The sequence below is a fragment of the Gouania willdenowi genome, chromosome 22, assembly GCF_900634775.1.
Source record: "Gouania willdenowi chromosome 22, fGouWil2.1, whole genome shotgun sequence".
NCBI lineage: Eukaryota > Metazoa > Chordata > Actinopteri > Blenniiformes > Gobiesocidae > Gouania > Gouania willdenowi.
Genome location: NC_041065.1, coordinates 27,458,205 through 27,475,672, shown reverse-complemented (window position 1 = coordinate 27,475,672; position 17,468 = coordinate 27,458,205). Strand labels below are relative to the sequence as shown.

Genomic DNA, 17,468 nt, shown 5'->3' with positions numbered 1-17,468 from the left:
CAGAGCTTAATGTATTCAAATGGAAGTTTTATTAAGCAAAAGGTCAGTGGAGACATTACTACATAAGCATCAAGACCAAAAATGTATCCAAAGTCAGAATTTTGGTTTCCGTAGTAATGATTTTAGGAAGTAATCTCATATTTTGATTTGTGCAACATTTCTTTAAGAGAATGTTGCTCTCAGGAGGTCTTTGGTTTAGTGAAGTAGGCACTATCAGCATCCTGCAAGAGAAAAAGAGCAGTTAGCATTGGTTTTGGACAGTTCAAAGTTAAAACTAAAGACTTAAGATGAGTGATAATTCTGGTTATGTGTTAAATGATTGTACAGCAACGTGTGAAGTAGATGTTTAAAGACCTGACAATAATAAACCCCATACCCTTAATGTTATAAAAATGATAGAGGGAGGATAGGTTGTATATTCAATCCCTACAACAGCCAACTAAAATAAAAGAGTGTCAGAATTCTGCTCACTTAAAAAAAAAAAAATCACTAAACCTCCCCATATCAAATTAAAAATCACCAAAATGAAACAAATAAAATGCAAACACTGTACAAAGAAATAAAAGGTCTATATACAATATTTTGAATTCGTAAACATTTGTTGAATTCAGCCAGAAAATAAAAGAAAAAAAAAGATGAATTCATTAGCAAATTTGTATTTGGTGGCGGTTAAACTTACCACACCTGCTTTGAAGTTCTGCACCCTTTTCTTGCCCAACAGGTTTGAGACATACCAAGCGAATGTGGGCGTATACTGCCAGATGTAGTAAAACCCCAGGACGGGCTGCTGTGAAATCCACATTTCCTTGATGTTGTTGGCGATTCCCACCAGCATTAGACGCACACAGCGGCTCGTCGGCATCTTGTGTTCCTGACTAGGAACTGTGGCAATGGGCTTGGATCATAAAAAAAAAAAAAGCGTTTATTGATAGGATCCCCATTTGCACAGCAGGGCTGTTGCTATTCTTCCAGGGGTCCGCATTATAGAAAATACATTAAGATAAAAAAAGACACCTAACAATGTATACAATATATCATATCATCAACACATTCTAAGCAAAATACAGCAAATATGTATCAAACCTCAAGCATAGTGGAACTCTTTCAATAAGTGATGCTTTCACACCGGATGCGGCGCGAAATGTTTGTACGGCCAGATTACATACAAAGCTAATGAGAAGACGTGGTAAGAGGCGAATTCTTCTCCTGTCGGTCCTCGCAGTTTGATTCGCGCTCCTGTTTTTCCTCGACATCCGTCATTTGCTTCAGTTTAAAATATTGAACTCCAGCGAATGTTTCGCGTGACGCGCAGGCGTGAAAGCCAATCAGAGTCCTTGCTGTTAATGACGTCAGGCAGCCAATGCGGAAACCAGTCTTTTCACCCATTGGGATTAACAAAGTATCTATCTTTATTGTGTATTTGAGAGATGTGTCTGATGAGTCATGGCATCTTCGGTTGCTAATGAAACTTAATGGAGACAGATGGACAGTCGTTCGGCAGCAGAGATGGAACGCCGGTAGTTGGTATCCTGCTGGGATATCCGTGGGCCAATCAGACCCAGCAGGTTGTCGAATTGGGCATCCAGGAACACCGGCGTCAAGCATTTTGACGACTCTTCAGCTTCCACAGAAGGTAAAGAGCAGCGATTTTACTGGGGTCCTCCATAGTTGATGTTGAAAAGAAAGGGAGTCTAGTCGACGCCTTTTTTATATTCGCTTCAGACACACATATGAAGCAAATATGGGGAAAACGTTTCTTGATCCCGCGGAAGCACTCGCACGGTACCTGTGTCACGAAAATGCGCATTTGGTGTGAACGCAGCATTAGAAAAGATTACGATACCTTGTCGAGTTCCTCTGTGAAGGCATTGTTGATGATCTGTGACTTCACCGGTCCAGGACACACAGTGCTTATGAGTATTTCTGGATAGTCAGCCAGCTCACATCGTAGAGAATTAAAGAAACCCTGAGGATGACACGGTCAAATAGCAAGATTTTAAAGGGAGTTTGAAAAAAAATAAAGTCAACCCAAATGCGTGGCATCCCGTCACCTGTAGGGCGTGTTTGCTGGCACAGTATCCTGTTGATAGTGGTGCTCCAGCGAGACCAACGACACTGCTGATGGTCACAACACTCCCAGTTCCCCGCTGGGTCATGTGAGGAAGAACCAGCTTGGTTATTGAAACCGTACCGAGGAAGTTGAGCTCCATCAAGGCTTGATAGACATCCATACTGGTCTCTAAACACAAGGATCGCTGGCTGCGCCCACCGTTGTTAATCAGGACGTCAATCTGGTAAGGGACAGGAACGTGAACAAATATAGAAAACAAAACAAAAACAAACATTTCTGTCCCGTAAAATATAAAAACGTAAACATGAGCATTCTCACACGTCCAAATTGTTGAAGAGCATTTCGTGTTTTTTCCTCATGCGATGTCCTTTCCAATAAATCCAGTGGAAGAACAAAAATATCTTCATCTTTGAGGCTTGAGCGCTCTTCAATGAGAATAAAGAGGGAGAAAAAAGACTAATGAGGCCTGTGATGTGTCTTTATGAGTTCCTTTTAAGCGAACAGCAGACGCCTATGAGGAAGACTGACAGTTGGCAGTCAAAACGTGTCAGGAGATCAAAGGAAAATTTCCTTAAAAAAAATAAAAGCAGCCTGATTAAATGAAATGTTAACATGTAATTTCAAAAATCCCAGGGGGAAATAAAGAAAGAAAATAAAAAAACAATACATACATAAGTAAAAGACTGTTAATTAAATAAGGATTATATACTGGTTCACACATTACAGTTGAAAAAATAAGATAAAAATGAACAAATATAAAACAGATATATATGAGAAAGCTTGTCAGGTTAAAGTAACAAAATTAACTTGCTGGAATTATTTGTATTCTTATTTTTGTTCCCTGCATCTCTAAAGAATTTTAAGCGAAAAATATGCAGCGCTTTGCAAAAAAAACAAGAACTTCTTCTTCTTCTTCTTACCTAAGCAACGATGTTTGACTCTGTTGAGCTCATCCTGGCGGCGAGCAGACAGGATGAGACGTGAGCCACACTGGGCCAGCTGGTAGGACAGCTCCTCTCCGATACCACTGGAGGCTCCTGTGACCCACACCACCAGCCCTTTGAGCTTGTTCTCTGGATAACACAAAGAGTCTGTTTAAAGTTCATCATAGTAATCTATTTTCTATTTCACATTTCCTCAGGTTGGGACCTGAGGCGTCTGAAGGAAAATGAACACAGTGGAGGGTGAGTTCATAGGAGGACACCAACCTCCTCAGGCTTGACTCACTCAGAATTCTCAGCGTCTGTGAACCCCCCCCCGGCCCGACAGATCCAGTTCAGTTGCAGTAAGCAGTTTTTGTTTTGTTTACTGCTGGGGCGATATGGACTAAAACTCATATCTTAATATTTTTTCTCAAAATGGCGATATACAATAAATTTGCATGTGCTCACAGTTTTCCCCGTGCTTATATCGCATGATTGCAGTCATTTTTAGGGTCAAACAATTGATAAAAATCTCAATTCTTACAAAATCCTTCAATTTTCCTCAATTTATGATGTAACATTTCCCTTAATTAAATAGAAATTCGTCACAAAATGTAGGAAATTTAAAGTGAAGATCCAGTTGGGACTGATAATTATCACTTATTACTTTATTGTTGGTTTCTTACATATTTTGTGTTTTACGTATCCATAGAAGTGCAAACTAAGACACCATAATGTTGAAATTACTCGTTTTTACCCATAAAATCTGTGGCCCTCTTGCGTCATGGATTTTTACAAAATTTTCAACAAAGATTGACCTTATGGCAATGGAAAATTCCACTACATTTTGAAGGGGATTTACATCAATATACTGATTCCAGATCAGTTTGAAAAATGTAGTTCTAAAATAATTTAACTTCTTAGTTTTCTGAGCAATCATTCTGCAAATAAGTAAGCTTTTAATGGTAAGTTTTACAATGCACAACAAAAGCACAGGACAAACCGAGAAGTGAGACAGACAGTCTGGCTTAAGAGATGATTTTGCATTTACACAAAAATATCATATATTCATTTTCAGATATCTGAGACTAAATGATTTGCATCTTGGTAAAGTCTGTGTGATCTGAAACTTTTGAGGGACAAACTATAGTGCAAACTAAGAAACGTAAGTGTCTATATATGAATTCTAACTCATATTTTGCACTCAAAAAAATCATCTGACAGTGTCATTAAATGAGACATTTTTATGTGAGGATTTGACACTGCATGTAAAAAAGAAAGCTTTGTACATGCCTGTGTATAATGTGGGACACGTTTTCGTGAACTTTAATAAATAAATACATGTTAGACCGGTTTAAACTACTGTAAAACGTTGGTAATGTATATAATAAAACCACAGAGGATCAGATTGAATGGACTCACCCGGACTTTGTCCGAATAGATTCGCCTTTAACAGGGTGAAATCTGCATCCGCGAAAAACCACAGGAACAAAAACAAGACAAAAAACAGTGCAAACCCGCACAAAGCAGACACAATACAACACTCCATTTCTTACAAGGTCATGCAACTTGCACAAGTGAACGAGCGAAGGTCAACCGTCTCTGTAAGCTGAGAAATAACTGCAGGAAAAACATAGGCTGCTTTTGGAGGACTACGTCACTTCCGGGTTTTTTTAAAAAAAATTTATTTTTATTTATTTATTTATTTATTTATTTTTATTTTTTAAATTGAAGCGAAAACAGCTTTAGGTCTAGAAACAGGCTTTTCTAATCCCTGCATGGGTCATTGACTTATACTTATGGGTTTATGATTTTTCATCGCGTGTTATTTCATTCAATGAGCATTATTGGATAAAGTTTGCGTCAACATTACGATGGAAATAAAACTAGAAATACTTTCATTGACAACTTATATAGCTACAAAAAAAAAAAAAAAAAAAAAAAATCATGACAAATTGGGCCGAAAATAAATATGAATAGATATAACAGCTAGTTATTCAGAATTATTCTAAGGTACAATGGGAAAGTAAAGAAGAAAGAAAATGCCATGGGAATATATCATGAATTAATAAACCCAAATATCTTAAGGAAATTAAATAAAGAAACAAATATACTTAACTCATATTTGAGCCGGTTATAATGGTTTGCTAATTATATGCATGTCATTAACAAATAGAGCACCCATAGGTTTGGGAATATTGTATTGTCATAGGATTTATTTATTTATTTAAGTCTATAATTCATTTTGCATTGACCTTCCAACAAAATTATCAATATTATTTTAAACTACTTTATTTGGAACATAAACATAGTATGTATTTACAAATCTACACACACAATGGGGAACGTTGTTCAAGGTAAAACAAGAGTTATACCAATTAAACATAACTATGGAGGTTGATTTGTGTCTTTATTATTCAATCAAAAAAGCCTTTTCAATCAGAAAAAAATACTTTTAATAATAAAAAAGTGATCCAAATAATTACATTTGAACACTTTTTTTTCTTTGATTGAAAACATATTTTAATTTTTTTTTTTTTTTTCTTTGATTGAAATTGTTTTATTTTTTGATCGAATAATACACACAAATGTACCACCCATAATATGGCCCAAATACAAAAAAGATGACTTCAATAAAAATAAATCTTTTCAGTTAAAAAAACATTTGCAATCAAAGAAAAAGTATTCAAATGCAATTATTTGGGTCTCAAATATTGTTTTGCATTTGAACACTTTTTTTTAATTGAAAATATTTATTTTTCATTGAGCAATAAAGACAAATCTACCTCCCTATTACACCCATCCATATATACATATTGTCAGTTTTGAGTATAAAACCTTTCTTCTTTTTTTAAATTTCACAGGCAAAGTTTTGATAAAATGAAAAGCTGTGCTGCTCTTCTTTTTGTTTTTTTTGTCTATTAAAGTTTGCAGTATACAAACATTCCAGTTGACAGTTTGAAGTTGTGCTGTTCTCGCACTCCTGCAGAGCTTCGACCATGACATCATGTTTTCTCTAACATCCGGGTCCTGTTGTGCTGCTCTGCTAACGTTAGCAGCTGTCAGGCTGTCAGCGGAGAGGCTGGAGACGTTTCGGCTTCCGCTCCTGGCTCGGCTGCTCAGAGCTCCAGCCCGTTATTACTCACCGTGACGGTGCTCTTTAGCTCTCCAGCTAAGATAATGTAAACACCGCGGTGGTACGCAAAGAGGGACATCGCACCAAGACCTTATATGCACTGAGTCCTGAACGACGACTTGCCCGTTGCTAGCTCTTTGGTTAAGCTAGCCTAGCTAACCACCGCAGACCCCGTTAGTTTCGTCGGTGTAGTTTTCTCTTCGGGGGCTGCATTCCATCGCTTCCTGTCTCCGACGCAGCTTCAGTCGCTGTTAACGGGTGTTTTGGTGTTTCGGTAAGTTGTAACGTGTTTGGTATTTTGGTATGGAAGTCGTTTATGCTAACCGTGTTAGCATGTAGCTCGTAGAGGCAGAGCAGGCCTGTCAAAGTTAGCTGACAGGGACAAGGGTCAAGGCCTTCGACCAGGAGAGGCTGTTTGTTTATCTAAGCTGTACTGTGGGCCTGCGGCTCAGTTAACCTTAACTGTTAATCAAACAACACAGCCAAATCACTCTCCCACAAAACATTGATTAAATCAATCTTATCACACCTCTGAGGTTGGTAATTTGTGGTGTTTTTCGAGTCACTGGACAGACGCTGAGCTAACATTAGTTCTGCTGGCATGTAACTGTAGCTGGATCTCATATTCAGGAGCTGGTGAGGTGCAATTCAGAGATATATCAAACGACTGATATACTTTTTAGGCATATTAATGTTTGTTGTTAGCATCCATGGTTTTTGATGGCGTTTTAGTCTGGCTTACACTAGCAGTGGTCCTTAATGCCTTAACCAATCATCGAATCGTTCCCATTATATTTAAATTTGTGCCCAAGTGGCAAAATTATTATTATATTTTGACCCCTTTTTCCGATTGTGGAAAACATTTAAAGACAGCAGTACGTCACCGAATTTAATTAGCTTGGTGGCTTCTCAATATACAATCGGGTTTTACTGCACTTGACAGGGGACAATTCATTTTCATTCACTAACCACATTCATCTGCATTTGACCTCGAGTGGCCAACCAGTAAAATAAAAGCATAAAAAACACGTTCTTTGGGAGAACCCTGAATTAAACATTTGTTTTGTTGCAAGAAGTAACTTTAAAATGTTAATTTAATTTATTGCAATGACGTAAAAGGACTAAAGTTGATTTTAGTTTATTTTCTTAAGTTTTTGTAAATGATGATGATGATTATTATTATTAAATCATAGAATCTCCTAGAAAATCACTTGCCAACATTTACCCTTTTTTTCCTGATCTCTTTTTTTTTGACTTCCGATGAACCAAATTGGATACTCTGGTGAACTGCTTTTTCCTTAATGGCAATTTTTTAGATTTTGCTGCATCTCAAATACTGTTTTTTTATGAGTAATGGAACTCGTCGGAAAACGTTTTTGTATCCTGATCCGTAAAACTTCCGGGGTAAATTGAAATGCAGTCAGTGGATAGACTTTTATTGTTCAACCTATCGTTCAATAAAGGCTGCGAGGATTGGTTAGTGATTGTGCATTACTGTTGAATATGTATATAGTTAGGCCTGGGCCGATAACTGTTCTTGAGTGCGCAAATCCAGATTAAACAATCCTGCGAGTCTTCTGAGCTTCTGATGCTGAATACACTTAGAACTACTGATTCACAATATTATTGACCCGGTATTGATATCGGCATTAAAATTAAGTATCATACACCGACCATTTTGCTGATATATGGAACCGATATATCAATTCCATATATCTGCTTCTTTCCTTGATCAACCCGTAGACATCATATATACGTAGACTCCTCATCGCATGTGGAGGGGCGTGGCAAAGTAACACCATTTTGTGTGTGGGGAGCGGACTGTAGGCGTGTGTGTAATTAGTGGCAAAACGGTTAAGGAAGCGGGCTCGTAATCAGAGGTTGCAGGTTCAAATCCAACCCGGTTCATCACTGTGGGATGTTGAACAAGTCCTTTAACCCTATCTGCTCGTGTTTTACGTCGCTTTGGATAAAAGCTAGTCTGGCGATAAGCCACACCCACTTCTTTACTTTTTGTAAAAATGTGGGTATGGTAATATCGTCAAACCACAACAAGAAGAGGCTTTAAAACCATCTATATTGATGAAGGATGTTTATGCCGTGCTTTTAAATGGAAGGTGTGGGAACGTAAGGTCACACATGGGTCTCACACATTTTACACAGCTAAAACAGCTTGGGGTCAAAATAACCCCAGAGGATCACCAATGCGTGCAACATGTGTTCAGCACATTGAAAAAATATTATCATGATGACTTGATCCTTAATCAATTGTTACAAACGAAGATAAATGATAAAAAAGTAAATATTCTGGTTTATTTGTTCCATTACTTTTGGTTACAAACGAACCTAAACGATAAAAAAGTAAATATTCTTGTTTATTTTTTCCATTACTTTTAGTTTCGAACGACCATAAATGATAAAAAAGCATAGAGGTCATTTTAAAAATTGACCTCTATTCATTTTAAAAATTGGCCGATATCAAAAGTCAATATATCGGCCGGCCGACATATCGACTTTTGATATCGGCCAATTTTTAAAATGTTATTTATTTATTTCAATTTAGCACTTTAGGGTAGCAATGAACATAAAAAAACATTAATTCATATGTATGAATGTACAACAACAAAAGAAGTAATAATAGCTTGTGCATGGGAGAGGTAGAAGCCAATAGGCTTACAAATAAAAAGCCGATATAATAGGATAATTATATAATATAATAGTGCCTGATCAAATATCCTTATCTTATTATAACCTTAATAACGTAAGGTTCTAACTTTGTTTTACTTGGTTGTGTATGGGTATATTTAAAGTTCAATAAGTGTTAAGAATTGTATTAGTGTATTTAATTTAATTTCTTCTAATATATACATTTATATCATGAGTGTTTCAATTGTCTTTCATAATCAATGTACTTTAAAAAAAAAAAAAAGTATATCGGCTTCCAAAATCGGATTTAGATATTGCCCATAGGCTAAATTGAAAAAAAAAAATCTATCTGCATCAGTTTAAAAATCCCATATCGGTCGACCACTATGAACATAAACAAAAATGAACATAAGCGATGAAAGATATGTATGTATGTGCACTGTAAACGTTTGTATAGTATTCTTACATAATGAAAAAACAAATGTGAAGTTTAACATTTTATTTTGTGAAGTTGGGGTAGGCACCTATGTAGGACCCTATAAAATTCGCGTTAACGGAATCGCGGAATCAACCAATGAAAATGGTTTAACGCGGAAATTGACAGAATCGGCATGAAACGCCATCACTGTGCGGCAAGGAATGTTTTTTATGGGGAAATGTTTCCTGGGTCACCGCCCTCCCCCTGAAAGCTCTGTTCGTTTTCTGTGTAGCGCAGCTGTGCTTCGTGAAAACATGATCAGCTTTAATCATCTTCCCCTGCTTAGTGTTCGAACTGTTGTGCCTGGCTAACTAAGAATAACTCAGTCTGTGTTGTCCTTTAGTTTTTTTTTTATTCCAGTCTTTTGTCAGTGCCTTGTAGGTACACATTCACAGTCAGCAAGCTACCTCAAGTACAAAATAAAAGTTCGTTGGAGCAACGTTATTAGAATGTTACATTCTAACATCTCATCAGATCTATAGAGGATAGGATAAATTAAATTAGGTTAATTTAAACTAAGTTGATCAAAACTTAATCAATAAACCTGCTCAGATTCAGTAAACCATTGATCCCTGATAGGAAATTGGGTGACATTAATGATGTTCTCATACATTTTTACATGACACATAAATAATTAAAAAGGAGCAGTCAGAATAATCCATGTGACGACAACTTATATCTACCTTTTAATTGTATTAGTTTATTTTTTACATACATTTTTGTTTAATTATAAGTTTTTTTATTTATTAGTATTTATTTTGTTTCCTCACAGGAGTCAAAAACTAATACTTTCTTTAGAAAATTATAAATATTTCTAAAAAAAATAAAAGAATTCAAAAAAATTAAAGTGGAAAACAAGGAATTTTGGGGAAAAAAAACAGAATTAAAAAAAAAAATAAAGTGGAAAACAAGGAATTTTGGAAAAAATAGAACAGAATTTGGAAAAAATAAAATATTTTATAGGGCCCTACCTATAAGTTCCTTGAACTTCTGCCTTCTCCTTTTGGGCACTTTCTTCTTTGAATACGTCTTATGTATTGTACATAAAATGTGTTTTTTATGTTGCTCAAATAAATAAACAACTACAGCAATTGTACCTATCAAATTAGGAAAAGTCATGAAATATGAAGCAAAAAGTCTTATTTTTTGAATGATGAACATTGATTTGGGTCAAATTGACCCAAGGATCATCAGAGGGTTAAAAACTTCGGGTGATGTTTTCCATCACCCATTATCCAATACTGGCCTTACACTGGATTACATAATCCCTGAAGTGTACCGAAGTACATGGAAATCTATGATAGTGTGAACTCTATTGTAGCTATTAAAAAAAGCAGCAGCATCTTGAAAAGCAAATATCTCTTTGATTGTGATTAGATTCAATATCTTCATACAGTCATGTTATGTTATTCTTTCTAATGTGTGTTACAGGCTGTCAAGGGAACACAATGGGTGCATTTCTGGACAAACCAAAGATGGAAAAATACAATTCCCATGGTGAGGGTAACAATCTGAGGTATGGTCTGAGCAGCATGCAGGGCTGGCGGGTCGAGATGGAAGATGCGCACACGGCAGTAATCGGCCTGCCTCATGGTCTTGACCCTTGGTCATTCTTTGCTGTTTATGACGGGCATGCTGGCTCTCAGGTGGCCAAGTACTGCTGCGAGCACCTTCTGGAGCACATCACCAGCAACTCAGACTTCCAGAGTGCTCTGCAGGACGACCCAAACGTGGAGAGTGTGAAGAACGGGATTCGTACGGGATTCTTGCAGATCGATGAACACATGCGGACCATCTCTGAGAAGAAACACGGTGTGGATCGCAGTGGCTCCACCGCAGTAGGTGTGATGATTTCTCCAAGCCATATCTACTTCATCAACTGCGGCGACTCAAGAGGCCTCCTTAGCCGTGGTGGAGCAGTGCACTTCTTCACACAAGATCATAAACCTAGTAACCCACAAGAGAAGGAGAGGATTCAGAATGCTGGGGGCTCGGTCATGATTCAGCGAGTTAACGGGTCTCTCGCTGTGTCTCGGGCGCTGGGAGACTTCGACTACAAGTGTGTGCATGGCAAAGGCCCGACAGAGCAGCTTGTTTCTCCAGAGCCTGAAGTGTATGCAATAGAGAGATGTGACGGTGAAGATGAGTTCATAATATTAGCATGTGATGGCATCTGGGATGTTATGGCCAATGAAGAACTGTGTGACTTTGTGAGATCAAGGCTAGAGGTTACAGATGATCTTGAGAGAGTCAGCAATGAAATTGTTGACACATGTTTGTACAAGGTATGTAAAGTATTTTTAAAATCTGACTCTTCCTTAAAGTGTCTACTGTCAGAATTGTTTTACATTATGTTTTTTTTAATTATACAGGGGAGCCGGGATAATATGAGTGTTGTTTTAATCTGCTTACCTGGGGGACCAAAGGTATCACCAGAAGCAGTGAAACAAGAGGCTGAACTGGACAAATATCTGGAGGGGAGAGTTGAAGGTAGGAACAAGTTCCCTTTTTTTTTTTTTTTTTTTTTTTTTTTTTAAAGCTCTCTGAAGCTTGTATGAAAATTGAGAAAATGGTACTCGACCTGGCACCCATTTTGGTTTTACAATAAAAGCCAACGTCCAAAACTTAACCCTTAAAATGTCGGTTGCATTTATCCCCCTTTCATTTTTAAAGCGAAGTTGAAGGCACTCTTTTTCTCTACTGTGTCTGACTGAGAGGGATCATGTTGCTGTTTTTTTAATGTTGTTACTGCTGATTTTAATGTTCTTATTGATTGTTTGTTTTCTGTTGCACTTTTTAATCATGTAAAGCACATTGGATTGCCTTGTGTATGGAATGTGCTATTCAAATAAATTGGCTTTGCCTGATATTTCAGCATTTGTGTCGTTATTATGCAGGGTTTTTTCTTACCACATATACGGGGGGGTTGGGGGGCATTATGTGATTGAGCAAAAAAAAAGTTTTATCATGAACAAATTGCAGCAATACATCTTGGCTGCTTTTTGCACTTACATTAAAGTGTTTTATTAAGAGAAAATTTTTATCTGGGTATTTGAAAACACAAGTATGTGTTATAGCTTTAAAATAATAATAAAAACAATTCTAACTGTGTCTTTGTCTTCACAGAGATCATCAAAAAGCAGGGGGAGGAGGGCGTCCCTGATTTGGTCCATGTTATGCGGACATTAGCTTCTGAGAGTATCCCTAACCTGCCACCTGGAGGCGAGCTGGCAAGCAAGTAAGTAAAATAATAAGTTTAAATAAATTAATCCTTTACAGCAATCATTTTCTGGTTATGTGTCCTAGTTCAATTAACTTTATTTAAATTTAATCTGGTGTTAATTTTTTACAATTTTTTTCCAGACGAAGTGTTATTGAAGCGGTGTACAACAAACTCAACCCCTACCGAAGTGATGACACAGTAAGTATTCATATACTTTTGAATTCCCTGTAGGTATGCTCTATGCTATTTGGGGTGGGATTGCATGGTTTTGGTGTGTAACCGGTTTGACTAATAGGCATGGCCTAAGCATCCAGATAGGTAGAAAAGATCATTTAATTTTAGGTAAAGGGAATTTCGTGCTCCACTTCCAAATCAATCAGTCTTATCAGTCTTCAAAGTAAAATTTTTTTTCACTGATTGCTCTTTAGTGTAAGGTAATTATTACCATCTTGGAATTGGATTTACAACCAGAGAGATGGCATGTCATATTCACAAAGAGTTGACCTGGATTGGTCAAAGCACTGTGTAGCACTACACAGCAGGCAAAAATTCCCATTGTTGTATTCTGTTCACCTCCTTTTGTATGGATCACAGTTTGGTCTCCCTTCAAGAGCCCTGTTGATTGTACATGCACTACTCACAAAAAAAGATAATCAGCTCTCAGAATTGCCCTAAATTGTTCTTAAACTCTTACAGATAAAGCTAGTTCAACCTTCTCTGAATTTTTAGACACAATAATCATTTTCCAATTCTTTAGTGTGACGAACAAAAGTGAAAAGTTACGTTTGATGGTAAAATCTGCCTTTTAGTTCCAGTGTTTGCTGTTGACACATTGTCTTTATAGAGAAGAAATAATTTCCTGTTTTAGTGTTTTATTGGTTGAGTTACATTATCTTCTACTTACTTTGAGTCAATATTATGATCTCTTTTTTTCACATTACCTTTCTTGGTACGTTTTGTAAAATCGGTTTGACCACAAATTTCAATCAACTGTTTCCTTTGACTATGACTTAGTACGTGTGTGTAACTGGATTGTTACACACAGCTTACAACATTGTGTAAGATTGTGAGATTCATGTAGAGCCGATTATAACGCATCATCTTGTAATCAACATCGGTCATAAATCTAACCGATTAATCGGATCTATTATAGCGTGTCACCGATTCATTCTGTAGAACAATATAATACTACACTTTTGTGCCCCATGACAATAACATCGTCATGGAAACACGCTGATAGCGCAGAGCATTGGATTTTTTTTTTTCACACACGTTTTAGAGAGCGTTTTACAGCATTTTAACATGGTTGTAGTTGCATCTTTGTGAGATAAAGTATCATGTTCAACATTAATATGAGACAGCTCGCTGTGTTTATGTACAGCCGGGTTTCTCAAACATTGAATTAATCACAATTTACAGCTCTAAATGCCTTTGGAATGATTTGTTCTATTAACGTTTCAAATTAGATATTTAAGATCTTTGTAGTAGAAATGAACTTAGAGTACCTGTACTAGTCTTGTATAAAACACAAAATGTGTTTAATGTATTACTAATAAGCAAAATATGTGCACACCTATTTGAAAAACAAAATTGAAGTACTTTATTGCACAATTTAAATCCATTGAGACAACCATTGCATTTCACAGTGATACAGCAGTGTGTCATATCCAGTATCCATATACTGTACATGTAAATTGTTTGTTTTTTTGATGCATGGGTTCCCATTATGTAGTTACACACTTTTGTAATGATACAACATGAATAATAATTTTTCTTTATTTATTTAATCCAAGGAACAGCTTAAAGACCCAAGTTTGAGAAACCTAGATGTATATTACGTGTATGTCTATTTTCTTTTTTGATATATCTGTTAGCAGCTAATACATTGGATATCGGCCAATTTGTTGGATTTCAGCTTTTTAGCCCCCCAATTGCCCCACAAATCTTACATCGGTTGGGATCTACTATTGAGCAGTCTAACAAGAGTCTATGTGAATTACAGAAACCATCAAGTGAGTTAAAAACGATTTAGGTTTAAAACAAAGCTATGGGCCAGTGTTATACCAACCCACAAAATGGCCTCTGGAGCAGAGAAAGCCAAAAACCAGGCGATGCAGTTCTTTGTCAGAGCACATCATCACATCATGTTTGTATAGAGCTGCATAGCTGTAAATCAGTCACAGAGCACATGCTGACCCCTGTTTGTTGACAACAATAGAGACATGAGCTCAGAACTGTGCTGTGAGGCGATGGATCAGGTTGGATTCAGTAGCTGATGTGGTTGAATTTGATTTTTCTTTTTTCTGATGTAAATAGTTGGTCGCCTGCCTGTGAGTGTACCTAAGAAATGGTTCTATGCAGACACAGAGGAAGGTAAACCTGTGGGATCGATATGTAGTCCCTCCAGAAATGTGCGATGTTGTGAGAGCAACAATTATCCCCAATCACCGCAACATTTCCACTATTTTGACCAATCTGACTAAGCCCAGATGCTCCCACCTTTTTTGCATCGTGTACATCTACACACTTGCAAGAAAGTGAAGGTAAAATGTTTTGCACTGCGAGCAGAATTCGGGTGGAACACAAATAGTTCAAATCACAACGTTTTAGGGGCATACCTGCCTGTGTAGTGAGCGTGTGAATCAGAGAGTGAAAGAGTTAAAAAACAATACATTGTAAAATGATTCTCTTTATCTATCAGAGGGAATGTGTGCATGTTCACATGCTTGTCAAGTCTCACTGAGGGATACAGAGAAGAGTTTATACCCGATAATCTTTAATGTTTTGCAGCTAATAATCCGTTTTTTATTGCATCACATATTTATAAAAAACGCTCTTTTTTTTTTTCTTTTTTTTTTTAACACATCTGTAAATGTTGGGTTGTTCCCTGCACTGCATTAAACATTCCCCTTTGGAAGAGCGACTATCCTGCATTGAGGAGATTCTTACAAAATAGTACCATTTATTTATCTTAGGAATTATTGTTTTCGTTGCAAAAACTTAATCACTTATTCTCTGCACTGAAAACTTAAAAAATGTGATGGAAATATCCACAACTTGTTCAATTGTTGTGAATCCGAGGCCTTTTCTGTATTGTGAAAAAATTCAAAGGCAATTGGTTATTTTGCAAATTGACCTGTTTTATGCAAAGTTATGAAAAATAATAAAGCCTCAAAATATCACAACTTTCGCCGTCATTTTTTTTTTTTTTTGAAAACTGCCTTAAAATCAGGTGTTTTACGCTGCAACGATCAGACAAATCGGCCGCAAAAATCCTGGGGGTACTGAATGGGAGGCCGTTGTTGTCTCTTTCGCCGACTGAAAAACTCTTTGTCCATCATAATCTCTTTCCACGATGACCTCAATTCCTACACCGCATTACCTTCCTATCAAACCGAGGTATTATTAAACTTTCTCATTATAGTTTTTCCTTTATTTGTAGCTGCATCTCTTGTTATAGGTCTGATCAGTGGTTATTGTCTGTTGGCCTTGTGGACACTGTTTGTCTTGTTTGATTTCAGTTAAGATGCACAACCTCTGATTTCTCTTAAGAAAAACATTTTCACAAGAGGTGTATTATGTCGGTAAGGTTGTGTAAGTGAGCATATTTACCATAGTTAGATTTGAGAGAGAGAGATACAGTGACAGACTCGCTATGGCATAACTGCATCTTGAGCAAATACACCCTGTTTTTTTTTTTTTTGTTTTTTTTTTTAAGAAAAGAGACATCAGGTACAGTCAGGAACACAAAGACAGCAATCAGCTTTAGGTGGCTGTAGACCAACCCAGCTGAATGCTTCTTCTGTGTCTTTGTGTGTAAACTGTGAGTTACCTTGAAGGCTCTGTGAAAGTGGTTTTATATTGCCTTTGTTAGGGTAGTGATTACGTTTGAACCAGGTACGTTCCCATTCAGCAACGACCGCCGAATGAGAATGTAGGAGTTTCGCTCCTCTCTGATAGACTGGGTTTTTTTTTCTGTATTGGTGTACAACAAAGAGGAAAAAATATAATGGCTCAGAAGATATACCTCTATTCTAGATGTTGCGGGTAACTCGTCTATGTACCGCTACAATTGTAACAAGACTATAAATAAGAAGGAAAACCTATTTTGAGAGCTATATTTTTTGTGCTGCTTCTGTGTTTTTACAGCCTTTAACATAATTTAGATTGTAAAAAATTGCTGAATTAAGGAAAATTTGTCTCCAAATTATTGCAGAAGGTTCTCCTGAAATTGAATTATACACTTTAAGTTTCCAGTTGGACTATAAACACACAATCAAATCTCCAGAGATAAAGGGGATTTAAAAATGATGAAATACATGAATAGATAATGTGAATAGGTAAGGCATATTGTAGGGTTTTCCCACCACTAAAATGCCAACACCGCACCCTACAGATTCAATCTAATTTATTTTGATATCATTAAATATTGCTACTTATCACCACCATACGCCCAAGTAAAAATACTTTTTGTTGTTATTGGGAGCAATTTGTCTTGGGTAGAAGTATTTGATGTGCACTGATTGTAAAATGGCACAGGATTAAAGGTGCACGCTTTACTTCTATTATTTTTGTGAAAGACCCTTCCCCAGCCTATCATCCCGGACTTCATCCAAATGGTCTCGGTTTGCATTTAGAGTGCAACTTCTGATCCGCTCCAAGCAGCCGCTGGTTAGTGGTTAGCATGAGCTAACCGTTTGAGGGGGCTGTGAAAGGAGTAAAGACTTCTCTAGGGAGAAAAACAGAATCCTGAAGAAGAAGTTCTGAACAATGGGTCAAAGTGAGCGTTTAAGAAGGTGTAAACATTTCTGCCTCCTCTGTTTGTTCTTTCCCAACATTCAACAATGGAGTAGCAACAAATTGCCATGCTTTTGGTGGTTTTAAAGCCCTGTTTTACACCACCGCCGGCTCTCCTGATCAGCCACAATGCCACGCTCTCTACGTCATTGCTGATGCTTCCTGTGTTTGATCCGTTGTGTTCACGGTGCTCC

General features: G+C 37.0%; 2 protein-coding genes across 7 annotated transcripts in view; one reads left to right on the top strand and one right to left on the bottom strand.

Moving 5' to 3' along the window:
- Nucleotides 1-6: 6 nt before the first annotated feature.
- dhrs7 (dehydrogenase/reductase (SDR family) member 7) lies at nucleotides 7-4,653 on the bottom strand. 2 transcript variants are annotated; one of them, XM_028437974.1, is made up of 7 exons: nucleotides 4,417-4,647; nucleotides 2,992-3,144; nucleotides 2,390-2,496; nucleotides 2,052-2,291; nucleotides 1,844-1,966; nucleotides 680-895; nucleotides 7-221 (listed from the first exon to the last, which is right to left on the bottom strand). In XM_028437974.1, exons 1-7 carry the CDS (start codon nucleotides 4,541-4,543, stop codon nucleotides 180-182), a joined length of 1,008 nt encoding a protein of 335 aa, XP_028293775.1. In that variant the 5' UTR covers nucleotides 4,544-4,647; the 3' UTR covers nucleotides 7-179. The 2 variants fall into 2 exon arrangements, with proteins under 2 accessions (XP_028293775.1, XP_028293776.1); XM_028437975.1 differs by having other exon boundaries at nucleotides 2,052-2,496; nucleotides 4,551-4,653.
- Nucleotides 4,654-6,020: 1,367 nt separating this feature from the next.
- Nucleotides 6,021-17,468, top strand: part of ppm1aa (protein phosphatase, Mg2+/Mn2+ dependent, 1Aa) — a 79,786-nt gene continuing 68,338 nt past the window's right edge. For all 5 annotated transcript variants that reach the window (XM_028439028.1, XM_028439031.1, XM_028439029.1 and 2 more), the window contains exons 1-5: nucleotides 6,021-6,404; nucleotides 10,686-11,539; nucleotides 11,627-11,744; nucleotides 12,381-12,492; nucleotides 12,618-12,675. In XM_028439028.1, coding sequence (XP_028294829.1) covers nucleotides 10,703-11,539; nucleotides 11,627-11,744; nucleotides 12,381-12,492; nucleotides 12,618-12,675 — 1,125 coding nt within the window. In that variant the 5' untranslated portion in view covers nucleotides 6,021-6,404; nucleotides 10,686-10,702. The remainder of the gene's footprint in view (nucleotides 6,405-10,685; nucleotides 11,540-11,626; nucleotides 11,745-12,380; nucleotides 12,493-12,617; nucleotides 12,676-17,468) is intronic.